Source organism: Molothrus aeneus, chromosome 19 (assembly GCF_037042795.1).
Source record: "Molothrus aeneus isolate 106 chromosome 19, BPBGC_Maene_1.0, whole genome shotgun sequence".
Lineage (NCBI taxonomy): Eukaryota > Metazoa > Chordata > Aves > Passeriformes > Icteridae > Molothrus > Molothrus aeneus.
In genome coordinates this window covers 761,555-788,976 of record NC_089664.1, presented here as the reverse complement: position 1 = coordinate 788,976, position 27,422 = coordinate 761,555, and the positions used below count along the sequence as shown (strand labels likewise).

General features: G+C 59.6%; 3 protein-coding genes across 4 annotated transcripts; 2 read left to right on the top strand and 1 right to left on the bottom strand.

The window, feature by feature from the left end:
- The first annotated feature begins 1,556 nt into the window (after window positions 1-1,556).
- Window positions 1,557-9,193, top strand: LOC136564748 (ectonucleoside triphosphate diphosphohydrolase 8-like). Its single transcript, XM_066562996.1, has 9 exons — window positions 1,557-1,679; window positions 2,512-2,629; window positions 3,086-3,236; window positions 4,129-4,288; window positions 5,051-5,284; window positions 6,472-6,744; window positions 7,343-7,453; window positions 8,290-8,427; window positions 9,011-9,193. Exons 1-9 carry the CDS (start codon window positions 1,557-1,559, stop codon window positions 9,191-9,193), a joined length of 1,491 nt encoding a protein of 496 aa, XP_066419093.1.
- Window positions 9,194-10,217: 1,024 nt separating this feature from the next.
- Window positions 10,218-17,262, bottom strand: LOC136564682 (ectonucleoside triphosphate diphosphohydrolase 8-like). Of its 2 annotated transcripts, XR_010784742.1 has the most exons (11): window positions 17,155-17,262; window positions 16,340-16,484; window positions 15,577-15,694; window positions 14,797-14,947; window positions 14,167-14,326; window positions 13,408-13,638; window positions 12,652-12,912; window positions 12,040-12,150; window positions 11,644-11,781; window positions 10,971-11,309; window positions 10,218-10,506 (listed from the first exon to the last, which is right to left on the bottom strand). XR_010784742.1 is itself a non-coding variant. In XM_066562890.1 (10 exons), the coding sequence occupies exons 2-10, from the start codon at window positions 16,463-16,465 to the stop codon at window positions 11,100-11,102; spliced, it is 1,506 nt and encodes a 501-aa protein (XP_066418987.1). In that variant the 5' UTR covers window positions 16,466-16,484; window positions 17,155-17,262; the 3' UTR covers window positions 10,934-11,099. The 2 variants fall into 2 exon arrangements, 1 of the variants encoding a protein (XP_066418987.1); XM_066562890.1 differs by lacking the exon at window positions 10,218-10,506 and having other exon boundaries at window positions 10,934-11,309.
- A 3,800-nt stretch (window positions 17,263-21,062) lies between these two features.
- On the top strand, window positions 21,063-26,876 carry ENTPD8 (ectonucleoside triphosphate diphosphohydrolase 8). The gene is made up of 9 exons (XM_066562930.1): window positions 21,063-21,182; window positions 21,591-21,708; window positions 22,700-22,850; window positions 23,321-23,480; window positions 24,009-24,239; window positions 24,735-24,995; window positions 25,401-25,511; window positions 25,666-25,800; window positions 26,685-26,876. The coding sequence occupies exons 1-9, from the start codon at window positions 21,063-21,065 to the stop codon at window positions 26,874-26,876; spliced, it is 1,479 nt and encodes a 492-aa protein (XP_066419027.1).
- Window positions 26,877-27,422: the final 546 nt, after the last annotated feature.

The following is a 27,422-nucleotide window of genomic DNA, read 5'->3' as shown; positions in this document are numbered from 1 at the left end:
TGCTTCAAATGTGTAAAAATGGGCACCTGGCATGCTGAGGGTGTGTCAGCTTTGATTCACCACACAGCACCCATCTCTGCACAGATGAGAAATAAAATCATTATCTTGACTCAGAGCATGAATCTGCCTCTTGCTCAGGGGTGGAAGATCCCAGACTGGAGACAGCAGGGAGAGGGAGGGCCTGGAGGTGTGAGGAGCCCCTGCAGTCACAGCATGGTGACACTGCCAGGGTGACACTGCCAGGGCACACAGCAGCACCTCTGCAACCCGGCCACGCTGCTGGGCAGGGCCTGGGCCACAGAGCTCCCCAGCACAGCCTTTCCCTCCCAGCACTGCCCGTGGGGCTCAGCTGAGGCAGCTGGAGCTGCTCTGGCCCTGCAGACCCTGCCACAGCCCAGGGGCTCTTATCAGGGAGCTGCAGCAGCAGGAAGCAGCTGGGCTGTGGGCCCAGGGACAGCACATCCCTGCTCCCCATCCCTTCCTCTCCCGGGAAATCCTGAGTCCTCCCCAGTCCTTCACCTCTCCTCGGGCTCTGCAGGGACCCCAGGAGCAGCACAAGGCTGGGACAAACCCAGGGAAGGGGTGGCCACAGCCCCAGCTGGGCCATGAGGGTGTCTTGGCCTCTCCCAAGGCCATGCCCAGCTGGTGCTGCTGAGAGCCCTGGCAGGGCAATCTTCCCCTCTGATGGGAGCTTCCACCTCACTGTGGTAAAACCTGCAGTAACCTCCCACTCTGTCAGCTTGCAGGGCAGTGGGTGCTGCAAATATCACTCTCACCTCTTACAGACCTTGTAGAGAGCTTGGAATGGGAATGTGAAAGCTGGGGAGAGCAAAGAGAAAACAGAAACAGGGGATGTGACAGCCCAGAGAAGCAGAGGGACAAGGATTAAATGCAGTGATTTGTCCTTCATTCAAGTGAGGAGGAGGAGGAACTAACTGGCTGAAGATAAAGGCAGTGCCAAACTGGGCCATGAATATACACCTGCAAGACAAACAGGAGAACAGATATTCAAGAGTTTCACCTATGGCTGATGAGCCCTCAGAGAAAATAATGGGGGAAAGATTTTCCAGCAGTATCCACTTCCAGAGGACATAAAAGGCAAGTCCAAGCTGGATTTGCTGCACTGGAGGAGCACAGAGGGACCCTGAGGGACCCCCAGGGCACAGCCTGGTGAGCTGGGGCACATGAAACTCACCCTGCCTGCCCTGCTGCAGTGCCTCAGTGAGGGCTCTGCAGCTCCCCGTGCTCTCTTCTGTTCTGTGCAGGGCTCCTCTCACCCCTCCCAGGCCCAGGTGTGGGAGCTGGGAGATTGTTGTGATCCCATCATGGCTCTGCCAGGCTGTGGGGCAACCACCCCCTCTTTCCTCCAGCTCCCTGTATTTTATCCTATTAGTGTTTTTCCCAGGAAAAGATCTGATTATTCCCCAGGGTTCTGAGTGGCACGGCTTGAGACAGGGTCAGCTTTGGGAGTGGTCTCCTCACAGCTCTCACTGACTCTGTTGTCCCCAGGTCCAGCCACACTTCTCCCTACCTGGGTTTTCAGGAGCCTGCCCCCAATGCTGGCCAGGAAGAAATCCTTCACCAGTGCCATCATCGGGGCGCTGGTGGCACTCTCCATCATCGCCTTGGTTCTCAGCCTGGTGAGGGTTGAAGATGTGACGCTGCCTCCCACGGTCAAGGTGAGCCCAGAGCAGGTCCCTGAGCACCTGGTGAGCCCTGTCCCCTTGGGCAGGTGCTCTGAGCCAGCAGCTGCTCCGTGGGGCTGGGAGGGGCAGTGGGGTCAGGACCTCCCTGGCAGTAGCAGGGTGGGGGTTTTGTCCCCACTTCGAGGTGCAGGCAGAAGAAAGTCAGAGGGGAAGGTTCCTCTAGAACTAATCCCCACTGTGCTGTGCCAGGTTTGGAGATTACCTTGGGGCAGATACTCCCTGTGCTCTGCCAGGGCACCTCGGTGTGCCCCTTGTTCCTGCCAGCTCCCCCCAGTCTGTCCCTACCTCACACCATGGCACAAACATCCTGCCTCCCCCTGTCGTGCCCTGGGCATGGCATCCCACCCTGCTGGGAGGGCTGGCAGGGCTTTGGCTGGGGGGAAAGGCTTTTGGGGCAGGGGCAGGTGGCTGTGTGCTCCTGGAGAGGCCCTGCCCAGGCTGGGTGCTGCTGTGGGCTAGCAGGGAGCAGCAGAGATGGGAGAGTTGCTGGCCCCAAGGTGGGGCCAGTGTAGACACAAAAGGTATGTGAGCATGAAAGAAAATAAAACAGCATGAGGAAACAACAGGAAATGTTTGTGTGGGTTGGCATTGCAGCACAGACCTCAGGAGAGGGAATGACAGTCCCTTGGTCACTGTGAGGTGCTGAGGCCACGGCTCTGCTCTGCCATGGCACAGCTGATGGCTTTTGTGCCTCACACATGGGTTTGGGGCAATCTTCTGGCCCCACTGCCCTGGCAGGGCCACAATGAGGCCAGGGCCAGGCTGCTGCTCCCCCACCTTGATTCTGTGTTGATTTCCCTTGCAGTATGGGATGGTGTTTGATGCGGGCTCATCCCACACCTCTCTCTTCGTGTACCAGTGGGATTCGGACAAGGAGAACGACACTGGAGTGGTCAGCCAGACCCTGTCCTGTGATGTCCAGGGTCAGTATCCCCCTGCCATGAGCTCTGTCCTGCCCTGTTCCATGGTGGCTGGGGTGGCCTGGCCTGGACAGCCCTGTCCCTCGGGTGGCACTGTGGGCACCGGGGAGCTCTGGCTGTGGCTGGGGGTCCCTGGGCCCTCAGCACCGTGTGGTGCCCCTGCACTGGGGGGACTGGAGCATGTTGATGGTGAATCAGTTTTTGCTCCTCCACCTTGGAGTGCTCCCAGCTGCTGTCCTGGCTGGAGAAGGTGTCACCTAGAGTGACACTGCTGAAAGCAAGGGAGACACGGGAGAGGAATGGATGTGTGAGTCAGTCAGGCCTCAGGGGACCAGGGGACCCTGGAAAAGTACCTTTGTTGCTAAGAGGTGCCAACTCTCCTTGCACTGTGCCCTCTTGTTCCCACAACCCTGACCCAAGCCATTCCCATCAGCCTGTCCCATCCTGACTCTTTTTCAGGGCAAGGCATATCAAGCTATGCCAACAATCCCCCTGAAGGTGGCAATTCCCTAAGGGAGTGCTTGGATAAAGCCCTGCAGGTTATTCCTGCTGAGAAGCAGAGGGATGTCCCAGCTTATCTTGGAGCAACGGCTGGCATGAGGCTGCTGAGGTACTGCTGGGGGCAGGGGGTGGCAGCAGTGACAGAGCTGCAAACAGCCACTGCCAGGACAGCTCCTGCACAGGGCCAGGAGCCCAGCTCCCACACTGGGCAGGGAGGAGAGGGGGAAAAGGCAGCTTGGTGGGGACACAGGGAGGGCTGAACTGTCCTAAGCAATGTCTGTTGGGACATCCCAGGATGTCCCAGTTCTAAGCAAGACATGTTTTTCACTGCTTTGTTTGCTCTTCATTATTCCTTAATAACAAGGGGGTTGGGATGCCAGCTGATGTGCCACCTGCCCAGGTGGAAGGGTGCTGGTGGGGCAGAGGTAGGAGGCAACAAAGTGCTGCAGGTCCTGTCCTCACCTTTCACCAGCCCATATTAGCTCTCTTCAAATGGCAGCCTTCATTTCATGGCCCTTGGTTTTATGGTGCAGATAGCTCACTTATTTCTGTGCCCTGGCAATCAGACCTGGGAAGGAGCTGGGCCATAGCCTGAAGGTTGCTCACTTCAGAGAGCAAGAACAGCCCTGAGACATCTTCCCCCCTGAGAGGGCTGAACCCAGCCTGAAACCTTCCTGAAAACCCCAGAGGTCAGCAACCAGCCTGGGCACAGCCAGGGGGGGATGTTCAAACCCGGCTCTTGCAGCACAACCCCCTCCAGCCTCCAGCACCCGAGCAGGGAAGGGTGGCCTGGGAAGGCTCTGGGTGACTGGGATCAAGCTGCACTGAGGCTGCTGGGATTCACCTCGGATGAGCAGCTCAGACAAGCCATGTGGCAGGAAACCCTTTCAGACAGACTGCTTGTTGCAAAAACTGGGAGTATGTGGAACTGGGAGAGAACCAGACTTTGTGTTTCCTCTGTTGTAGTTGGGTATGTGTCCTGTCCTTTGCATCCTTCCTAGGGAACAGAACAGCTCAGCAACAGAGCAAGTCCTGGCTGAGGTTGCTAAAACCATGCAGGAGTACCCTGTGGCTTTCAAAGGGGCTCGGATCCTTACAGGAGAGGAGGAGGGGGCCTATGGCTGGATCACCATCAACTACCTGCTGGACTCCTTCACCAAGGTGGGAGAAGGGTGCAACACCCATGCCTTTGCTAATAGAGCTTTTCTGATTTTCCTCAAGCTTTCTCAGTGCAGGAAAGGTCAGGGTTAGCAGCTTTTGGGAATGATCCAAGGGAAGGAGACACATCCTCTGGTTTGCCCACAGTGAGTGAGGAGGGAGGACTCAGGAATGAGGGTGTCTGCTGAGAGCTTAGGGCAATCTCCATGGCGAGTGGACAGAGGGTCTCTCAGGGACTGGGAGCTCCGTCCCTGACTGGGAAGCTCCATCTTCCTGCAGTGCTGGGAGACTCCAGCTGAAGACAGCTCACACCAAAGCTCTGTCCCAGCCCTGCCACAGCTCAGTGCTGGGCTCCTGTGGGGGCTGTTGGAGGATTCTTGGATAGAAATCCTTCCTCCTGCCCCAGACCCCTGCAGCCTCCTTGGCAAGGGCAAGTCCCTGAGCCAGTTGCCACCAGCCCTTTGGCCGGGGGGGGGGGGGGGGGGGGGTGAGGGTGGTGGTGACTCAGAGCCAGGTGAGCCCACAGGTGAGGTCAGCACCTACTGACCACCTGAGAGTGAGTGTCAGCTCCTGCTGACCACCTGAGCTTCCATCTCTGCCGTGGCTCTGATCACTATCTCAGCTGTCTGGGCAGGAAGGGTGGGAGGGCTCACATGCAGAGGCCCATTGAATTTAATAACCAAATCCTGTTGTCTTCAATGGGATGAGAATTCTGCTCAGGGCATTCTGTGCTACTCCTCTTCCTCCCCTGGTTCTCGTTGGCAGTACTCTCCCAAAGCACACGCCTGGCTTCGTCCAGAGGCAGCCAACATTTTTGGAGCGCTGGATCTTGGAGGAGCATCCACTCAAATCACCTTTATGCCCGAAGGTTCAGTACTGAGCCGGAATGAAACCTCTGAGCTGACCCTGTATGGGTACAGCTACAAGATCTACGCTCACAGCTACCTCTGCTACGGGCAGGACGAGATGCTGAAGCGGCTGGCGAAGGAATTGATTGTGGTGAGAGGCTGCTGAGGCCTGCAGTGTCACAATGCCAACCAAACACCTGTTAATGCATAAAGTAAGGACAGGCAGGGCTCTTCTGGAGAGGCATCAGCAAGGACTGAGAGCAAGGACAGGCTCCTTGGAGCATGGCAGGGCAGATGTGGAGAGGAGCTTGGGTATAATGGAATCCCAGGCTGGTTTGGGTTGGAAGGGACTTTAAAGATCATCATGTTCTGCCCCCTGCCATGGGCAGGGACACCTTCCACTATCCCAGGCTGCTCCAAGCCCCGTCCAACTAGGCCTTGGACACTGCCAGGAATGGGGAAGGTGTCACAAGGGGCAGTTTGGGATCTTCTGGCTTCACATGGGGTGTGCAGAAGTGCAGGACCAGGCTCTTCTCAGAGGTGCAAAGTGCCAGGGCAAGAGGCAAGGGGCACAAGCTGGAACATCTGAGTTTCCAACCAGACAAAGGGGAAAAGTTTTCCCCAGTAGGAATGATCAGATACTGGAATAAGACCCAGAAATGCTGTAGAGTCGTTGTCTCTGGAGATCCTCAGAACTTGATGGGTCAAGGCTCTGAGCAGCCTGCTCTAGTTGGTCATGCTTTAACAAGAGGGTGATCACAGGGAGCCCACAGCTCCCCTGAACCTCAGCTACTCTGTGACTTCACAACCTGAGAAATGTGAGCTGAAGACCTTTCCCAGGCCATTTTTTGGAAGGTCAGAGGTGAAGAGCATCTTTATGGAGCTGCACCTCACCAGCAGAGCTGCCTTGGTGAGCCAGAAGGGTTTGCCCTTGCTGTATGGCCAGGAAAGTCCCATATGGTGACCCTGGATAGAGTTGGAGCTAGAACCAGGGCTAGAGCTGGTTTTAGAGGTTTTAGCTGGTTTTAGTTTTAGCCTCTCTAAAGCTAGAGAGGGCTTTACATGTCCCCAGAGATGATCCTTCTGGCCAGGGCAGAGACATGCTGGGTCCTTGAAACTGGTCTGCCTCTGTGGGAGAGGGAATGAGATAAAGCAGAGTGAGAATTAGTGCTGGGCTCATGCTGGGACAGCCAGCAAGGCCAGGACTGAAGGGCAGGAGGGTCGTTCCCTGCGGAGGAATTGAGAATGCCGGTGCCAGGGTTTTGGGGAGGTGCTGGGTGTGTCCACACGCAGCCAGGAGGCTCCGGTAGAGCTGCAGCTGCTTTTTGCTGTCCTCAGGAGTCGTTCCCCAGCACACAGGTCCAGCACCCCTGCTACCCCAAGGGCTACAAGGAGACCGTGTCGCTGTCCTCGCTCCGCGCCAGCCCCTGCACGGACGGCAGCGACCCGCGCCTGGCCCTGGGCGACAGCGCGGTCACCCTGGAGGGCCGGGGCAACGCCAGCGCCTGCCTGGCAGCCCTCAGGAGCCTCTGCAACTTCTCGGCGTGCGGCCAGAGCCAGGACTGCGCCTTCCACGGTGTCCCGCAGCCCCCGCTCCGGGGACAGTTCATCGTAAGGCAAACCCGTCCTCCCACCCCGGAAAGGCTCCCCCGGCGCTGGGCTGTCCCCGCTGCCCCGTGGCACTGTCACCTCCCTGCAGGAACAGGGCAAGAGGCTCCCCAGGCACCGCTGCCTGAGGGCACACTGGCCATTGCTGCTGGGTGCTTTTCCAGCCAAACCTCCAAACGGGACGGGATGCTGAGAGTCATCAAATCCCAGACTGGTTTGGGTTGGAAGGATCTTCGAGCTCATCTTGAGCTCCCCCCGGCTGCCACGGGCAGGGACAGCTCCCACTATCCCAGGGTGCTCCAAGCCCTGCCCAACCTGGCCTTGGGCACTGCCAGGGATTTGTTAATAAAACAGGGCTTGTCAATAGGAGTTGAGACAGCAGCTACAGGCAAGGCTCTGGCTGTGCTGCTGTCACCAGCAGGCACCAACCCCCAGCCCAGCACCTGCTGGGACAGGGACAGGGACAGCAATGCCCCGGGGCTACCTGGGCTGGGACAAACCCCGTGAAGGAAAACCCCACCTCCTGCATCGGGCAGCTGCTGGGGGTGCCCCATGCAGCTCACCAGGGTTTCTGTCTCTGTTTCTGTCCCTTGCCTTGCAGGCCTTCTCTGCCTTCTACTATAACTTCAAGTTCCTGAACCTGACGGACGGGCAGCCGCTGGCCGCAGTCAGAGAGGCCATCGAGGGGCTCTGCAGCAGGAGCTGGGAGGATGTACGCTCCTCAGCATGGAGCCACAGTGGGACATGCAGAAGCAAAGGGGTCCTGGGGTGGGGGGAGGCAGTGGAGACCACTCCAGGGCAAGGCTCTCTGGTTCTGAGCTGTGTCCTACACAGCAGAGCCACCCCTGAGCTCTGTGTGGAGCTGGGACTGTCCTGCATCTACTCCTTGCTCATTCACCCTTGGGAAAAGGGCAGCTAGGGCAGGCAAGGGCAGCAAGCAGCTGGGGGGTTGAAGGTGGGGATGGGGATGGAGGTGGGGATGGGAATGCCAGGGAGGATGGTGAGAACAGAGCCAGCTGGTGGCACGATGCTGGAGACAAGTCAAATCTTGGAATCATAGAATTCCAGACTGGTTTGGGTGGGAGGGCTCATCTTGTTCCACATCCCTGATGTGGGCAGGGACACCTTCCACTAGACCAGGTTGCTCTAAACCCATCCAATCTGGCCTTGAGCACTTCCAGGGATGGAGCAGCCACAGCTCCTCTGGGCAATACGTGGGGGTGGATAAACCCAGAAATGTGCCAGCACCACCATGGGGCAGAGTGCAGGAGCCCCTTGCATGAAGAGGCTGAGATGGAGAATCTGGGGCAGGAGGAGCTACAATAAGCTATAATATGTACCTCTGTTTCCATGTGGAGTGTAAATCCTCCCCAAAGGAGTTGCTCTGCATAGAGAGGTCTAAAATCACTGCCCGGCCCAGGAGTCTCTTCCTGGATGCTAGTGACTGTGGAGCCACTGCTGCTCATGCAGCACATTTCAGGGCTTTGTCTCTGCACAGAAAATGCCTGTCAATAACTCCCCTTCATCCCCAAACATTCCCCACCCCAGCTCTCTTCCAGCTACCCCACAGAGAATCCCAAGCGACTGCCGAAATACTGTGCCAACGCCAACTACATCCTCACCCTCCTGCTGGACGCCTACAGGTTCAACGAGAGCAGCTGGAACAACATCTGCTTCCAGATGAAGGTGGGCAGTGCTCCCAGCCTGTGAGGGGGAGCAGAGGTGGTCCTGGGGGAGAACCAGCCCCACATTGGGGTGCTGGGGGAGAACTAGCCCATGTTAGGGTGCTGGGGAGAGCCAGCCCCTGTGTGGGGGTGCTGGGGAGGAGCCACTCCCTGCGTGGGGGTGCTGGGGAGAACCAGCCCCATGCTGGGGTGCTGGGGAGCAGTGGTGCAGAGAGCCCTGCCTGCCCCCGATGGCACTGCTGTGGGCTGAGCAGGATGGTGGGTGGCCCTGGGCCAGCAGTGGCTCCCCTGCAGGGCTGACCCTGTCCCCTCTCTCTGGGCAGGGCTGACCCCGTCCCCTCTCTCTGGGCAGGGCTGACCCTGTCCCCTCTCTCTGGGCAGGGCTGACCCCGTCCCCTCTCTCTGGGCAGGGCTGACCCTGTCCCCTCTCTCTGGGCAGGGCTGACCCTGTCCCCTCTCTCTGGGCAGGGCTGACCCCGTCCCCTCTCTCTGGGCAGGGCTGACCCCGTCCCCTCTCTCTGGGCAGGGCTGACCCTGTCCCCTCTCTCTGGGCAGGGCTGACCCCATCCCCTCTCTCTGGGCAGGCTGGGGGTGCTGACGTGGGCTGGACGCTGGGGTACATGCTGAACCTCACCAACATGGTCCCGACCGAGGCTCCAGCCAGGCTGAAGGGCTACAGGTCTTCCCTGTGGGCTGCAGCCATCACCTTCATCATCCTCACCCTCGTCTTGGGGCTCGCTGCCCTGCTCCTGCAGCTGTGGGTGTAGGAGCCTGGCCATGTTTGGGAGCCCAGCAGGGACAGACTGGGGCTGCAGGGCCGTGCTGGAGTCCCCCTGCTCCTGCCTGCATAACTGGAGCCCAGGACTGGGTCTGTGCTGCTGAGCAGAGTCACCTCCACAGCTCCAGAGAACTGGGGTCTGCTTTTCCGTGGGTCTGGCCCCCATCACGCAGACAGGCACTCTGAGGTTTCCAGAGGAGCTCCACTTCCATGGAGACACAATGGGATCAGCCTGCAGAAGCCTCAGCCGAGCCTGTGTGCCTGCTGTCAGTGCTCTGTGTGTTACAGACATGGCTCCATCCCACCAGCTGGCCCTGGGGCTGTGGAGGGCCAGCCTGGCCGTGGGACAGTGCCCTGGTGCCAGCCTGGTGGGGCATGGGGCAGGCACTCCAGGGTGCTCCATGCAATGCCAGCTCTAAGCATGGCCACCAAGAGCCAGCGGGTCCCTGCTGGGTCTGCCAGCCTGAAGGATGCTCTGTGGGACCCCAGCTGGCCCTGTGGAGGGGCTGTGGCTGGGGCTTTCATGGAGATGGTCTTGGAGAAAGGACACTGAGCACCCACAGTCAGAAGCGTGGTCCATGCCCCTCCAGAGAGTCCATCTCATCACCGTGGTATGGCATGTCAAGTCATCTCATCATCACATCTCACCACCCACCTCATCCTCTTCCTTTTCACCTGGAATAAAGGGATTGATGTTCCTCAGTGCCTTCCTGGAGACAGCACTGTCCCACCAGCAGAAGGCCTGGACCCTATGGGTGTCAGGATGAGGCTCCAGCAGGCTGTGAGTCCTGCCCTGCACATGGCTGAGCTGGGTCCTGCCCATGGCCTTTGCCTTTGGTTCTGCTCATTTTTAGCTGCTCTGTGGATGATTCATGCTGTTGTTTGCGTTCCCACAGTGAGCAGCAGACCTTTGGTGTCCCTGTGGAATGCTGGGCACCTCACAGTTCTCATCACCCAAATAAACAAATAAAAGGCAGCACATGGGGAAATGCTTGCTACTCTGCTTCCAAATCGTTGTGATTTTATTACTTCTGTCTCCCAGAAGTGATTTTATTACTTCGTCCTGTGGTGACGACAGAGACTCAAAGGTGAGGCAACGAATCTATGGGAGGTGTCCCTGCAGACACTGAGGTGTCTGCTGGACTTTGGAGTGGAGCCAACAGGGCACAAGGACAGGCTTTTCCTTCTCTGAGGAGGTGTCTCAACTCACCCATCACTTGGCTGCCAACAGGACTCCCCAAAAATGTACAGGGGGCCCTGGAAGCTGCCTCTGCCATGTCCCAGCAGTGTTCCCAAGTCACCCTGTGTTGGAAAGGGAGGGTGAGCTGTCTGCCAGCCATGGGGCATGGGCTGCAGCTGGACTGCAGAGGAACCTCATTGCAGGAGAGGAGGCAGCTGTGCCATCCCCCCCTCACAGGGCTTCCCAGCCCTAGGCAGAGCCCTGTCTACCAGGCCAGTGTCCCAGACATCCCCAAAGCCACGGCCCCTGGGGCTGGCACTGGCCATGGGAGATGCAGACCCTAGCCCTGGGATGGGGCAGGATGTGTTTTTCCCACCCTGGGTTTCTGCTGTGGGCTGTAAGCAGCCCTGTGACAGTCCCACTGCTGCCAGACCCCCCAGCCCCCATCTCAGCCACCCCACAGCACCCCTGCCCCTCATGGCCAAGCCCTCCCTCCTGGAGCATCTCCAACCAGCAGCGCAGGGAAAGGAGAGCCAGAGAGCACACAGCTGTGAGGAGGGTGTTTTACAGCTGTGCTCCAGCTCACCAGGCCAGGAGTCAGGGCCCCCCAGGACAAGTCTGTGGCCCCTGGGCACACAGGGTGATTCTCGGGAAGTAGCTCCTTGCAGAGGAGTGGCAGCAGGACCCGGCCTGGCAGCCTCTGGAGGCAGTGCTGCTACAGCTGCTCATAGCCCGAGGAGTTTCTGTGGCAGCACGTGGCTGTGAGCAGGCAGAAGATGAGGATGAGCATGATGGCCAGCAGAAGTGTGGCTGCTATCCAGATGCTTCTTGGGAGCTCTGTGCCTGCTGTGGAAGGCTCTGAGGGGATCAGGTTGGTGAGATTGAGCATGTAGCCTAGAGTCCAGCCCACATCTGTGTTAGCAACCTGTGCAGACAGACAGGGAAGAGGGATGGGAAAGGCTGAAAAGTAACAGGCAAACTAGAGAAGAGCCTGCACCCTCAGGTCCTGCTCCACAACCACCATTTCTGGGCCCACCTTGGGCTGCAGAGGCCCCAGCAGTGACATAAACTGGGGGAGAGCACAAAGGGCCAGGCCAGATGTGCCAGCAGCTGTGTGAGTGTAGCTCAAGAGCTGCCCTGGGTATGGGCAGTGGGGCTGTGCTGCCCTGGTATCCCCCATCTCCAGCAACAGCAGGGTAGGCACAAGGCACTTCATGGCACAAAGTGTGGAAGCTGGGGGCTGCTGGACACTCTCCTACCTGCTGGATGAAGTGGATGCTGGGCCATGTTGTGATGTTGAATTTGTAGCCTTGCAGGAGGAGGGTGAGGATGTAGGAGCTGGCTGTGCAGGCGTCACGGAGCTGGGTCCTGCTCGCCGTGGGGAACAACTCCTGCACCTGCAGAGGTGGGAGAACAGGGGGAGGCTGGACCCAGAGCAGTGCTGGATGTGCCCACATTGGGGAACAGCCCCTCAGTGCAGCTGGGAACAAAGAGACCCCGGGGAGCAGCAGGCTGCTCTCCCATCTCTCTCCAGGCGCAGAGACCTTTGTGCTCCTCCTGGCTCTCTACAGCTGAGCACAGCAGAGGAGGGGCTGGGGATGAGCCTTCAGGCTGCCCAGTGCCCAGGTGAAACGCACTCCTGGGCAGGATCTCACCTGTTTCCAGCTGCTGTTGCATATCTGCCTGATGGTGGCATTGACCAAGCTCAGGGGCTGCCCTCCTGTCAGGTTCAGAAAGTGAAGGATGTGATAAAACCCCGAGAAGGCCTGTGGGTGTCGAGACCAAAGGTGACAAGTTATTGAAGCACTCAGGGCACTGATGCCACCCACCCATAAGCAGGGATCCCTGTAAGGCCCCGCTCAACACTGCAAAGTGCTGGCAGTGACCCTGGAGGAGGGAGCTGGGAATGCTGCCCACATGGACAGGGAATGGCGTTGGGAGAACAGAGGTCTGTGGCTGCCTGGCACACAGGTCAGCACCCCCTTGATGGTCTGCCAGAAAGTCTCAGAGCTGGCCCACAACCCTGGGGCTGTTCTTGCACTCTGAGCTAGCTCACACAGGCTCCCTCAGACAAGGTCTTCCCGTTTCCCTCAGGGAACGCTGGGACATGGCAGGAGGCAGAAGCCACCTCTGAGCACAGAAGAGGTTGGCAGATAGAACCAGCCCCGAGGAGCCCTCTCTCCCCGGCCCGTTCCACAATCAGTGGCAGAGGAGACACCCAGTCCCTGCCTTCACCCTCCCCCAGGCAGGGGACGGAGGCTGCTTACAAAGAACTGTCCCCGCACGGGGGGCTGATAGACCCCATTGAACCCGCACAGCCCCTGCGCCCCGCAGCTGAAGTTGAAGAGTCTCCGCACGGCCGTGTCACACGCGGCTGGATCCCCTGTCCCCGTCACCGTGAGGACAAGGCCAGGGCTGGCTGAGCTTGGCGCATGCACACAGGGGCTGTCGTAGAGCTCTGCCACGGTGATGTTCTCCTGGTACCCCTGGGGGTAGCAGGGGTGCTTGATCGGGGTACTCGAGCTGGCCTGGAGAGAGATGGAGCCATTAATGGGGCTGCAGTGCCCACTGAAACCCTTCCCACAGCCCATCCCAAAAAGCAGGACTGCACCCCAGGAGGACTGGATGCACCCCACCTGGGAGCTCCCTGAGCGGCTCTGGCTCCCGCAGCACTGGGCTCTGCCTCTGTCCCCGGGCAGTTGTGCAGGGACTGTGCTGGGAAACCTCTCTCTGGGCAGAAATGGAGCAAGGCCAAGAGCATGGTGACAGCAGAAAAACTACACATACAGCTGGGCCTGGGAAATTACAAAAAATGCCACTGCACAACAAGATGTGGGGAGAAGGGAGCCTGGCTGGAAACCACCATCACTTTCCACCCAAATGAGGCAATTTTTTGCTTCCCTAGATAAAACCCAAGCCTCTGCCAATTCCTGACGCATTGCCCACAGGCACGGCCAACGCTGCAGGGGGAGATGTGCCACGGCACTGGGAGATGGCTGAGCAGCCCCCGTGCCCCGTGGCACCTGGTGCAGAGCTGCCAGCAGCATCTTCAGGGCCTGGCTCTGCCCGTAGCACAGGTAGCTGTGGCTGTACAGGGAGTAGTTGGTGCCGTAGAGCCGGAAGAACACAGACGTGTTCCTGTCCTCCACGGGGACCCCGGGCTGGAAGGTGATCTGCGTCGAGGCACCGCCGAGGTCCAGAGCTCCCAGAACCTCGGTGTCCTGCGGATGTTCCCATTTCTCTGCAAACGAGAACTGGCCCAACACACAGCGAGGGTTAGGCTGAACTGCAGGCACTCACACTCACCCTCCCTTCCCACAAGGACTTGGGGGCCCCAGGGGCACCTTCCACGTGCTCCCGGCTCCCTGTTTTACCCCTGCCTGCCCACATCTTCCTCAACCACAGACACTTCCACGGAGCACTCAGGTGTGGCCTCTTGGCTGCCGCACATCTGCTGGGATCCAGACATTCGGAGCAGGGATAAAGGAACCCTGCTCCAGTTCAGCCTGGAGGCTGATCCTGCTGACAGATCCCTGGGACCCCAAAATCCACCCGTGCGTCAGCACACGAGAGCACAGGGCCAGGCTGAGCTGGACACAAAGATCCTGTTAATCCCATTAATGAGGTGGAATCTGCAGCCCACAACCACAGGGGACCTTTGGCTGCCTGACCAGTGCCCCAAAGCTCCATTCCTCCCTCCTCTGCAGATAAGGAAAGCTGGCTGCAGCTCAGACAGGGACGTTCTCCCCACTGCCCCTCCCCTGCCCTCTCCCCAGCTGCACCTTGACCAGTGTCTCCAGCAGGTAGTTGACAGTGATCCAGCCAAAGGAGCCCTCCTCACTCCCCGTCAGGATCCGAGCTCCACGGAAATCCACAGGGTACTCCCCAATGGCCTTGGACACCTCGGCCAAGACCTGCTCGGCCTTGCTGCTGTTCTCCTCCCTGCCAGCAAAGGCACAAACACCTCAGGTGCTGCAGGCCCTGCCTGGCAGCTCTGGCAGCCGGGTTGGCACTGAGAGGCTGCCAAGGAGCTGCTCCCAGACATCTCTCCAGCACTGCCCTGCCTGCAGGTGGCTCCTGCAACCCCCAAGTCCCTCGCCCGGGGCCTCAGGACTCTCCCTAAAAACGCTGCCCGCAGGCTCTGCTGGAGCCCTGGCAAAGTCCGTGCCACTCTGGCAAAGGGGGCTCATCCCCTCGGGGCCGCTGCCAGGCCGGTGCTGCAGAGGGCCGGGCGCGTCCCCCGGGCACGGCCAGCGGCTCTCCCGGACACCCCGTGGCACCGCGGGCAGGGCTGCTCTGCCCATCCCCACGGCCTGGCCGGGCAGCACCCCCGTGGCCCGGCCCCTGCGCCCCGCTGCCAGCCCCGGCTCCGGCGCGGCGCGGAGCGCGGCAAGGGCGGGAGGTGCCGGTACCTCAGCAGCCGCATGCCGGCCGTGGCCCCCAGGTACGTGGGGGTCTCCCGCTGCTGCTCGGCCGGGACGATCTTCATGGCCCTGTCCAGGCAAGGCTTCAGGCTGGCGCCAGCCCCTGCAGGATCGTCTGCGTAGCTGGAGATGCCGGGTCCTGCCACAGGCAACCGGTGACGGAGAGAGCCCAGCGCCACCCCGCAGGGACGGCACAGCAGGGGACATGTCCACCCCTTCCCCAGGGAGCTCTGCTGGCCTGCTCAGACACACTCCGGTGTCCAAGCCGTAGCACCTGCCCTGCGTGGTTTGGAGCTGTAGATACCGAAATGCAAACTGCTGCCCCAGGAGCTCTCAGGCCCCACCTGAGTGGAGACAGGGGACTGCTCAGGGACTTGCGCAGAGCTTTGTGGAGGCCCTCTGGGCACATGAAGGTGGACATAATGAAAGAAGGTGTAAACTGATGTGGTAAGAAGAGCCAAGGAAACTGAGGCAGGGGAGAAGGGTCAAAGGGCACATCCAGCATCCCAAGCTGTGAGGTGATGCACATCTGGAAAGGACTGGCTGAAGGATCTAAGTGGGGGCCCAATTCTTCCCCCACCTTTGCACCTCCCAGTGACTGTAGGATTCCCTCAGGTGCAGATGATCCTGACCCTTTCCTGTGATTCCTCACAGGGCAATCTCCTTTCAGCTCAGAGCAGACTGAAAGGGATCAGTGACAGTGCTGTGAGAGTTTGGGACAGTGCTCCAGGAGGCTTCGAGACAGGGAGGGCAGATCCCAGCACTCACCGGACACAGAGCAGGCCTCCACCTGGGACACGATGCCCGTGCCGTTCTCCTTGTCTGCGCGCCACCGGTAGATGTAGAGGGACGTGTGTGTGGAGCCAGCATCAAACACCAGGCCGTGCTGGGGAGGAGAGGGGACACGGGCTCACAGCTGGCCCGGGGCTGCACCAAGTGCCACGGGGGTTTCTGAGAGCTTCTGCTCCTGCTTCCCCTGTAGGACCATGAGCAGCAGGGGTCTGCACATCACCCTCCCTTCAGCAGCCCTGCTCCACCTCTAACAGCCCCGGCTTCGCCACTCAGCGAGTCACAGCCCAGGGAGGACGCGCAGGTCAGCGGGGTGAGTCGCAGAGCAGGGAGGCACCCAGGCATGGCCCAAAGCCCAGGCTGCTCCCAGGCCTTTAGCAAATCTGACAAAACCTGATATTTTTTAGCAGACCAGCCGCAAAAAGCAGTAGGGAAGAGAGGTGTGAACCTAACAGGTGACCTGGATGCCTGAAAACAGGGAAGAGAGTGACTGGGGTGGCAGATGGAGCAGCTGTGGAGAGCAGGCTGCACTTCTCTCTCCCATCCTTACCAAGCAGCCAGGACTGTGGTTTGGGGGAGGCTGATCTGCCCCGTGCCACCTTGATGAGGTTAAGTCCTGAAAAGCTGGGCTGATCATGGGGAAACTTGCAAACTGAGAGGAAGGCAGGGCTGATGGAAGAATTCGAGATAGAAAGGGGTTGGTGAGATTCGCAGGCTCCCCCTGGTCTCACTGGACACCTACTTTGATTCTGGTAGGAAGGACAGCATCCTTTGCCGGGAGCAGGACCAGGACGAAGACGACCACGGTCAGCAGTGCCAACACGGCCGCCCAGCCCCAGCCCACCGCCCTGAACAGGCGCGGCGACATCGACGGGCTCTGGGGAGGTCTGCAGGAAGGGATGGATTGGGGAGGGGTCACTGGGGAGGGATGGTCTTTGGGAGGTTTGCGGGGAGGCGTGGTCTCTAGGAGGAGGGTCTGCAGAGAGGGACTGTGGGCAGGGGCGGCTTTTGGGCGGAGGGTGTGTGGGGAGGGAGGGTCTTTAGGAGGAGGGTTTGGGAGGGAGGGAGGGTCTTTAGGAGGAGGGTTTGGGGGGGAGGGATGGCCTTTAGGAGGAGGGTTTGGGGGGGAGGGATGGTCTTTAGGAGGAGGGTTTGGGGGGGAGGGATGGCCTTTGGGAAGAGGGTTTGGGGGGGAGGGATGGTCTTTGGGAAGAGGGTTTGGGGGGAGGGGTGGTCTTTAGGAGGCGGGCCTGTGGGGCGGGATGGGCTTTGGGAGGAGCATGTGCATGAGGGATAGGCTTTGGTAGGATCTTTGGGAAGGTCTGCGAGGAGGAAGGGACTTTGCCAGAGGAGCCCCAAGCCTCCTGCCTCTGTCCCGAGCCTCCAGCCCCTCCAGGGATTCCCTTCTCCCTGTAGCTCGTAGTCCCCCCCACCTCCTAAGTGACCCCCTGGGACACGAGCTGGGCGAATGGGGAGACCATGAATTTGTCTGGCCCCGAGCCGCCGGGAAGGGGCAGGGGCGAAGCTCCCGCCTGCCGCGATCCAGCCGTCCCGTACCTGTGCCCGGAGCCCTCTCCGTCCCTCCGTGGGGCGGCGATCGGGGCACAGCCCGCTCCCCGCCGGCTCGGGGCCCACGCCGCCCCAGCGGAGCAGAGCGAAGCGAAAACGAAGCTGAGCCGCTCTCGGACGTCCGGGTCCGGCCCCGGCCGGGGCGGGCTCTGGGCGCTGCCGCGGGCGGAAGGAGCGGGGAGCTCGGGGTGGCCGCTGCTCGCACCGGACACCCGGGCCCGGCCTGCCTGTCCCCCTGCCTGGTTCCTCCCTGTCCCTCTGCCTCCTCCCTCCCTGTCCCCCTACCTGCTCCCTGCCTGTACCCCTGGCTTTACCCTGTCTGTCCCTCTGCCTGTCCCCTCCTTGTACCCTGCCGCTCCCTCCCTTACTCTGCCTCCCCCCTGCCTGCACCACGCTCCCGCACTCTGCCTGTTCCCTGCCCGCACCTCTGCCCTATCTGCCGGTCCGTCTTCCTGCATCTCTGCCCGTACCCTGCCCGCTCCCTGCCCGCACTGTCCCAAAGCCACGGGACTCTGGCCATGGACAGGTGCTGGCCATGGGGACAGACCGGACCCTGGCAATTCGGGTAGCTCCCTAACCGTGGGGACAGCTCGGTGCCTGCCTGTGGGGATGGATCCCACGCGGATGGTTGTAGGGACAGCTCCTCACCTGCCAGGTCCTTCCTGTTTCTGTCCCGAGCCCCGCTGCCAGCCTGGCTCGGCCTGCAGCAGGACAGCGGGGGTCCCGCAGAGCCGGGTGACAGCCGGGTGACAGCAGAGTGACAGGGCAGGCTCGGCCCCTCACGGCGTTTGTGCGGCAGGTCTGGCAGGGGTGTCTGAGGCTCTCGGAGCTCAGCTGCTGCCTCCGGCGCCAGGCGCTCGCAGGCTCCGGGGGCCGGGGCTGCCTGGGATCTCTCTGTCCCCTCGCTGATCTGCGCGGGCAGCGCAACCCCCCCGCCCCCGGGCTGAGCGCGCCAGGCTGTGCCGCTCCTCCAGCAGCGAAGTGGTTAATCCCGGATGCTCTTTCCACCCCGGCTCTCCGGCCCCAGCCCCGCTGCCTCCCGGACAAGCGCTCTCCTGGGCAGGTTGCTGGTCCGGGGCCAAGGGGAGGGCCACGCCGGCGAGGCAGCCTTTGTCCCAGGAGCGGGCTCCCGGCCCCAGGTACGCGCTGAGCCCGTGCCGAGCGCGGCGGGGCCGGAGCGGCGGCCGGAGCCAGCGGGGTGAGCCGGGGCAGGCACGGGGGGAGCCGGGCCCGGGGGCTGCTGCCCCTCGATGGAGCTGGGCTGGGAGCGGGCCCCGGGCAGCAGCGGGGGCGGTGCTGGGGCAAACAGGCTCCGTGGGGCGGTGCGGGAGGGCGAGAGGGCCGGGGCGGCCGCTCGCCGCACGAGGTTCCCAGGTGCGGGGACAGAGGGGCACGGAGGGCACTGCCAAGCCCCAGCGCTGGTGGGAGGTGGGATGCAGGGAACTGCTCTGCCTGGCAAGGATGCTCCTGGCATCCACAGTCACCCTCTTAGAACTTTCAGAGCCCTTTTCGCTTTCAAATCCCAAATGTGCCCAGTGGGAAGTCAGCCCCCCCATTGTCCTGAGCAACAGGCAGTTTAGATCCAGCAGTGGCTCTGAGCCTTTTGCCCCAATTTTTGAGGCCCTGCTCCCTGTGCACAAGGGATGCTGCAATGCTGCAAGTGAGGGATGTCCCACATGTGTTTGTCAAGCCCTTTATCATGGCCAGCCCTACACAAACAAGTGCAGCCCTGTTCCAGCTGCTGGGCACAGCTGGAAACTTTGCACACCTGGAAATGGGCAGACACTGTGCAGCATCGTGCCTCCTCTGCAGCCCTGGAGGCATCAGCACCACTCTTCTGTCCTGCTGCTCCTGATCCTGCACGGATGGTAGCAGGTACTGGAGCTGCCCAGCCCCGGGATGCCACAGAAAGCCTAGGCAGATCGATCAGCTTCTCACATTGTTTCCCACCCACTGGGCTCCCTTTCTGTGCCCTGTTGTCCTGCCTGGGAGAGCCTGCTCTGTGCTGCCTTTGGGTGTTGCCCCCTGTCCAGTCAAAATGGGAATTAGTCCCTAACAGAGCAGGAGGAGCACATTCCCCACCCTCTCCTGCATGCAGCACAGTGCAATTTGTCACCAATTCGTGTCCTTCCATTTCACAGTGCCTGGGATAGAGTTTTCCAGGATGTAGGCTGGGCTGCAGACTTTTCCCATTGCTTTGTTTGTTACCTGGAGCAGATGAATCATATCCCAACGGCACAGTTATAACTGGGCAAACCCCAGCAGGGCTGGTAGGGGTTTGCAGATATGACAACTGGGGACATAATTCAGTGGTTTTCTTGGTGGTGCTGGGTTAATGATTTGAGTCTGAGATAACTTTCAATCGATAACCACTTTAATATCTCAAAGAGGTCCTTAATGATTCCTTGTTTCTATGACAAGGATTTATCAGAGGATTCCATACAATCTCTTCATAGCCATTGTAGAGGGAAGGCTCCTGGCTATAGGACAAGGTCTGATAAGGGATTTTGGTGGTCCCATATCCCATGACATGGGCCCAAAGAACAGCTGCTGTTCGTTGTTGTGCATCTCATGCCATGCACGAGATTGGTCACCCTTGCTCATTGCCAGAGATGCTGACTCCAAAACAGGAATCAGCATCTCCTTTGACCTTGCCAAAAGTCTTTTCTCTCCACTGGTCTGGGAAAATGGCAGGGGAATTTCTCAGGGATTTTATGCACTCACAGGAGAATTGTGTAGGCAAGTGACAGCTCCAGGTTCCACCCAAAGCACTGGTGGGGTTAAACCATGCCTCTGGTGCCCAGGGCTCTCAGGCCACCCACAGGTTTTAGCTGGAGTATGAAGCAAGGTCAGCCTCAGCAGGATACAGCAGGCATCCTACCTGTGTGGCTCAAGGCACCAAGCAGGGCAGTGCAGGAGGAGGAGAGAGAGCTGTGCATTTCAAAAAGCACACCTGGACCAGCTGTGAGGTGCTGAGCACATGGATATCTCAGCTGCCCTGTGCAGAGGCCGTCACAGAGAACCAGACTCTTTGCTTTGCTACAATTTCTTAGGAGTATCTGGGGGCTGTTTCTGATGGGAGCTGAGCTCTGGATGGACAAGTGGGAAGTGCTCCAGTCCCCAAGAACAATCGCTGTGGGCATTCCAGCCTGGCTGTGTGCCCAGATCAGCAGGAGCTTCCTGCCTCTGCCCTCCTGCCTGCCCTTGGGGCTGCAGGAGAGGTGTGGGGATAACAGCAGGCATGGACACTGTCCCTGTGCATCTCTTACATGCTGTGGCATCAGCAAGAGCTGGGCCAGGCAGGAGACACACAGCTGGAGATGCTGTTTCCCTGCCTGAAGCAGAGAGGACCCTCTCAGGGACAATCTGGGCCTGCTGGGCAACAGATGGGACCTGGTCCCAAGTGTGGTGGGATGGGTTTTGAGGTGGCAGCATGTGGGTGCTGGAGGGATGTGGCTCTGCACCCCAGAGAGGATGGTCACACTGGTACCCTGCCAGGCCACGATCCTGGTCCCAGCTTGGAACTCCAGCTATCCACGGCTGGGCTTCCTCCAGTGATACTGCTGTGAAGGAAGGTGCTGATTGCCAGCCAGGCAACAGCTTGAGCAGGCTGGGCACAGAGGGACCTGAGAGGCTGCAGGTGAGAAGGCAGGGCTGAAAAAGCTGTACTGAAAATCCTCCAAGGAGGGAGTGCTCAGAATGGCAGTGTCCCAGCCCTGAGGCTGCCAACAGCCCTACTGGGATGGGTCCAGAAGAGCCTGTGGATATTATCCTCTTCCATGCTAAGAGCAGCCATGTACCAGAGAATGGCTTCATTGTCGGGAAGGGGAAGGTCCCATACCCATGCATGAGGTGTGAGCTGGGGGCTGGGGCTGTCCCTGCAGGTTGGAGGAGGAATGGGCTCCAAAGCCAAGGCCATTGCTGGTCTCCTGGCAGCCACCTGTGTCTGCAGCGTCATTGCCCTCATTCTGAGCGTCGTGAATGTGAAGGATGTGCTTCTGCCCCCCAGCACCAAGGTAGGGTCCTCGGGAGGAGCACAGCTCTCACTGGCTACCATTGGGTGTTGGGTTTTGCCTGGGTTTCAGGCAGGCTGTGCTGTTTGTCACCAACATGGGGACAGTGCCCTGCACAGACTGGAGCAGGTCTGGCTGAATTTGATCACTGTGCCTGGCCCCACAGCACATGCAGCTTTTTCATCCCAAAGCACTGCCAGCTCCAGGTGCTTGGGATGGATCCTTATCCCCAACACAGCTGGTAACTGCAATGCCACCAGACTTTTTCTGTCCTGGAGACCACCAGTTTTGTTTGGCCATTCTAGGCTCCTCTGGCCACCAGAGCTCTGATGACTCTCACGGAGCTTCTCTCACTCACTCTGCAGCAGGTGGTCTGCTCCCCTGACACCCCATGTCCCCTCTCCTCCCCAGCACGGCCTGGTGTTTGATGCTGGCTCCACACACACGTCCCTCTACATCTACCGGTGGCGCGCAGACAAGGAGAACGGCACGGGCATCGTGTCCCAGGTGGAGGCCTGCTCTGTGTCCGGTGAGTGCTGGGATCTGCCCTCCCTCTCCATGCCCACCTCACCCGGGGCTGGCCAGCCTTGGTGCTGCCCTGCATGGCTGTTCCACACACTAAAGCTGATTCATGCCAGGTGTGATAAATGCTAATTTATCTATCGGGTATTTCTAAATACCCACAGGGTTGTGTATTCCTATTGCAAAAGTGCTGTGTCAGGCTTTGGCACAAGGACAAGTTTCTCTGGAGGAAATGCCCACTCTAGAGAGCAGATCTAGAAGCAGATAAAAGGTACATGGAGCCGGTCTGGGGCTAGCAAAGGCCACCAGGCCAGGGCAGGAGTGCCTGGGCAAGGAGAAGAGGGCTCAGAGCTCACCTTGCCCTCATGTCTCGCTCGGCAGCGGCAGCATGGCAGTTACTGGTTAACTGCAAAGGTCAGCCCGAGGGCAAAGTGTAACGCAAGGGCTGCTTGGGCTAATGGCAGTTATTGAGTCAAAGCTCCCGGGAAGATAGATAGTGAGATTTCCACCCCAGAGCCTGTCCCTACCAAATGCAGGACCATGCCGGGTTCTCAGATCCAGTGCCAGCCTGTGAAAATAGGGAGGCTGTGCAAGGGGACCTCTGTGTGCCTATCTGCTCCACGTGCCCTCGCAGCAGGGTGCAGGACACCCTACCCCTTCCTCAGGGAAATGGGGAACAGCTGTGTTTGTCACAGCTCCTGCACGACTGACTGGCCGTGCCCAGCACTTCGGCCCCTATGGGATCAGGTGTGCGCTCAGCATCCCCAGGCACGCCCGCAGCCCTCCCACTCTGGCCGGAGCAGGAGCTCCTGCGGCTCCCGGGGCGAGTGGCCGTGCCACAGCTGCTGCCTCCTGGCGGGACAGCTCCGGGACGGGTCGGGACTACCTGGGGCAAGCAACAAAAAAGCCCTATGGGATTCCTGAGTGGACATGTCCCCTGCTGTGCCGTCCCTGCGGGGTGGCGCTGGGCTCTCTCCGTCACCGGTTGCCTGTGGCAGGACCCGGCATCTCCAGCTACGCAGACGATCCCGCGGGGGCTGGCGCCAGCCTGAAGCCTTGCCTGGACAGGGCCATGAAGATCGTCCCGGCCGAGCAGCAGCGGGAGACCCCCACGTACCTGGGGGCCACGGCCGGCATGCGGCTGCTGAGGTACCGGCACCTCCCGCCCTTGCCGCGCTCCGCGCCGCGCCGGAGCCGGGGCTGGCAGCGGGGCGCAGGGGCCGGGCCACGGGGGTGCTGCCCGGCCAGGCCGTGGGGATGGGCAGAGCAGCCCTGCCCGCGGTGCCACGGGGTGTCCGGGAGAGCCGCTGGCCGTGCCCGGGGGACGCGCCCGGCCCTCTGCAGCACCGGCCTGGCAGCGGCCCCGAGGGGATGAGCCCCCTTTGCCAGAGTGGCACGGACTTTGCCAGGGCTCCAGCAGAGCCTGCGGGCAGCGTTTTTAGGGAGAGTCCCGAGGCCCCGGGCGAGGGACTTGGGGGTTGCAGGAGCCACCTGCAGGCAGGGCAGTGCTGGAGAGATGTCTGGGAGCAGCTCCTTGGCAGCCTCTCAGTGCCAACCCGGCTGCCAGAGCTGCCAGGCAGGGCCTGCAGCACCTGAGGTGTTTGTGCCTTTGCTGGCAGGGAGGAGAACAGCAGCAAGGCCGAGCAGGTCTTGGCCGAGGTGTCCAAGGCCATTGGGGAGTACCCTGTGGATTTCCGTGGAGCTCGGATCCTGACGGGGAGTGAGGAGGGCTCCTTTGGCTGGATCACTGTCAACTACCTGCTGGAGACACTGGTCAAGGTGCAGCTGGGGAGAGGGCAGGGGAGGGGCAGTGGGGAGAACGTCCCTGTCTGAGCTGCAGCCAGCTTTCCTTATCTGCAGAGGAGGGAGGAATGGAGCTTTGGGGCACTGGTCAGGCAGCCAAAGGTCCCCTGTGGTTGTGGGCTGCAGATTCCACCTCATTAATGGGATTAACAGGATCTTTGTGTCCAGCTCAGCCTGGCCCTGTGCTCTCGTGTGCTGACGCACGGGTGGATTTTGGGGTCCCAGGGATCTGTCAGCAGGATCAGCCTCCAGGCTGAACTGGAGCAGGGTTCCTTTATCCCTGCTCCAAATGTCTGGATCCCAGCAGATGTGCGGCAGCCAAGAGGCCACACCTGAGTGCTCCGTGGAAGTGTCTGTGGTTGAGGAAGATGTGGGCAGGCAGGGGTAAAACAGGGAGCCGGGAGCACGTGGAAGGTGCCCCTGGGGCCCCCAAGTCCTTGTGGGAAGGGAGGGTGAGTGTGAGTGCCTGCAGTTCAGCCTAACCCTCGCTGTGTGTTGGGCCAGTTCTCGTTTGCAGAGAAATGGGAACATCCGCAGGACACCGAGGTTCTGGGAGCTCTGGACCTCGGCGGTGCCTCGACGCAGATCACCTTCCAGCCCGGGGTCCCCGTGGAGGACAGGAACACGTCTGTGTTCTTCCGGCTCTACGGCACCAACTACTCCCTGTACAGCCACAGCTACCTGTGCTACGGGCAGAGCCAGGCCCTGAAGATGCTGCTGGCAGCTCTGCACCAGGTGCCACGGGGCACGGGGGCTGCTCAGTCATCTCCCAGTGCCGTGGCACATCTCCCCCTGCAGCGTTGGCCGTGCCTGTGGGCAATGCGTCAGGAATTGGCAGAGGCTTGGGTTTTATCTAGGGAAGCAAAAAATTGCCTCATTTGGGTGGAAAGTGATGGTGGTTGCCAGCCAGGCTCCCTTCTCTCCACATCTTGTTGTGCAGTGGCATTTTTTGTAATTTCCCAGGCCCAGCTGTATGTGTAGTTTTTCTGCTGTCACCATGCTCTTGGCCTTGCTCCATTTCTGCCCAGAGAGAGGTTTCCCAGCACAGTCCCTGCACAACTGCCCGGGGACAGAGGCAGAGCCCAGTGCTGCGGGAGCCAGAGCCGCTCAGGGAGCTCCCAGGTGGGGTGCATCCAGTCCTCCTGGGGTGCAGTCCTGCTTTTTGGGATGGGCTGTGGGAAGGGTTTCAGTGGGCACTGCAGCCCCATTAATGGCTCCATCTCTCTCCAGGCCAGCTCGAGTACCCCGATCAAGCACCCCTGCTACCCCCAGGGGTACCAGGAGAACATCACCGTGGCAGAGCTCTACGACAGCCCCTGTGTGCATGCGCCAAGCTCAGCCAGCCCTGGCCTTGTCCTCACGGTGACGGGGACAGGGGATCCAGCCGCGTGTGACACGGCCGTGCGGAGACTCTTCAACTTCAGCTGCGGGGCGCAGGGGCTGTGCGGGTTCAATGGGGTCTATCAGCCCCCCGTGCGGGGACAGTTCTTTGTAAGCAGCCTCCGTCCCCTGCCTGGGGGAGGGTGAAGGCAGGGACTGGGTGTCTCCTCTGCCACTGATTGTGGAATGGGCCGGGGAGAGAGGGCTCCTCGGGGCTGGTTCTATCTGCCAACCTCTTCTGTGCTCAGAGGTGGCTTCTGCCTCCTGCCATGCCCCAGCGTTCCCTGAGGGAAACGGGAAGACCTTGTCTGAGGGAGCCTGTGTGAGCTAGCTCAGAGTGCAAGAACAGCCCCAGGGTTGTGGGCCAGCTCTGAGACTTTCTGGCAGGCCATCAAGGGTGTACCAGATGCAGAACCCTGGGAGTTACTTGGAACTCTCTCCCCAGGCAAGAGTGGCCCCTGGGTCTTTTCTCAGCTGAGGATCAATTATTTTTCACCATGTTCCCTTGCCCCCCAGGCCTTTGCTGGGTTCTACTACACCTTCAACTTCCTAAACCTGACCCGCCAGCAGTCTCTGACTGAAGTCAACACCACGATCTTTTCCTTCTGCAGGAGGAACTGGACAGAGGTGAGAGCCCTGTGAAGGGCAGCCAGGAGCCTTGTGCTTATCCTGTCCCAAATCTCTGTCCTTGGAGTACAAGCCCTGCTGTTCCTTGGGCTAGGGAGGGTTTCTGAGCCTCTCTTTCATTCCCTGTTGCACTCTGTCCCTGATGGCCTCACAGCTGGTGCAGAGCTTCCCAAAGGATTTGAAGTACCTGCACACCTACTGCTCCGTGGCCTTTTACATCCTGACGCTGCTGCTTGATGGCTACAAGTTCAATGAGCACACCTGGAGCAACATCCACTTCAGCAGGCAGGTAAACACCTGTGGGCAGCAGGAGAGAATGGACATGTTCAGGAGCAGCATCTCTGGAGTCCTCTGTGCCAGAGATGTGTGTCCCTGTTTCATGGCTGCTCCCCAGGCATCCCAGGAGAGCTTTGCTCTCTCTTAGCCAGCCCCAAACCTCTGAGCCAGCTCCTGTCTCACTTTCTCTGCTGTGAATGTAACTGATTTTAGGGGGGTCAGGGAAAAGCAGAGGATTTTGCCACTTTGGTCTCTGATGTTGTTATCAGAAAGGTGATGGTGGCCCCATGACCACTTTGAACCAGAGTATGGCCTGACCAGAATATTTCCAGGATGAGAGGAGACAGCCTCAGGTTTTGCCAGGGGAAGCTTAGTTAGGTACTAGGAATGGTGTTTTTTCATGGAAATGAAAATGGAAAGGGTCAGGCTTTGGAACAGGCTGCCCAAGGCACTGGTGGATTCACCATCCCAGGAAGTGTTCAAACAACATGTGGATGTGGCACTTGAGGACACAGCTTAGTGATGAACATGGTGGTGGTGCTGGGCTGATGGCTGGACTCCATGATCTGAAAGGTCTTTCCAATCTTACTGACTCTGCAGCCAAATTAGAAGGATTATGGCAATAGAGGAAACCCCAGATCCAAATCATGTGCAGGTCACAGAGGCACACCTGGATCAGAGCAGTCATCCATGTTCAGCTGTCCCTTAGCCCTGGGGGAGGGGGGAGAGGAAAGCTCTTTGTGCAACTGCTGCTGGCAAGATCAGGTTCATCACAGCTTGGTCCCCATGTGAGACAGCTGGGACAGCTCACGGGACAGATGCCCTTCAGCCCCTCAACAAGCTGCTGGTGCCTGGCAGAGGTGCTTTTGGATGATGCCCTGTGCTGTCTCCCTGCAGGCAGCAAACACAGACATCGGGTGGACACTGGGCTTTATGCTGAACTTGACCAACATGATCCCTGCTGAGGCTCTGCAGCAGGTCAAGGGCCACCAGCCCGGCCTGTGGGCAGGGGCCATCTCCTTCCTCGTGCTGGCCATCGTGGCAGGCCTGGTGGCTGCTTTCCTGCACTGCTTCTGGAAAACAAAGTAGCTCCCAGCCTCCTGACTAGAGGCATCCTAGGCATCCTACCTACTAAACCAGGCAGGGAAGTGGTGCTGAAGAGGTGGAAAGTGGAGAAGAATGAAGGCATTAGACCCATCTCCATTGCTCAGGAGATCTGACTGGGTCATCTCTGTGAATGTGGAAGATGACTTGATCTCTCTCCAAGAGGAAGACTCTTTTAATTTGACTGCCAAAAGCTGATTGAGATTGCTGGCTGGATGAAGCAAAAAAAAAAAAAAAATCAAACTAGAAATAAAATCAGTCTTGTTTTTCAAATATGAATGTCACTGCTCAACCTAGCACAGTTTCCTTGGCATTCCCAGTCCTGCTGGGCTATTCTTCCAACAGTCCCAGGAGGCAACTGGCAATGGAGAGCGGTGGTGGGCACCTAACTCTGAGCAGAGGGATGACATCATCTGTATCAGGCCCTGTGCAAGATGTGCAATATTTTTGTAGTATGTGACAGAATCTCTTCCCAAATACACTGTCAGCTGTTGTTAAAAATACTTACTGGCATATCTCAGCAGAAAAACA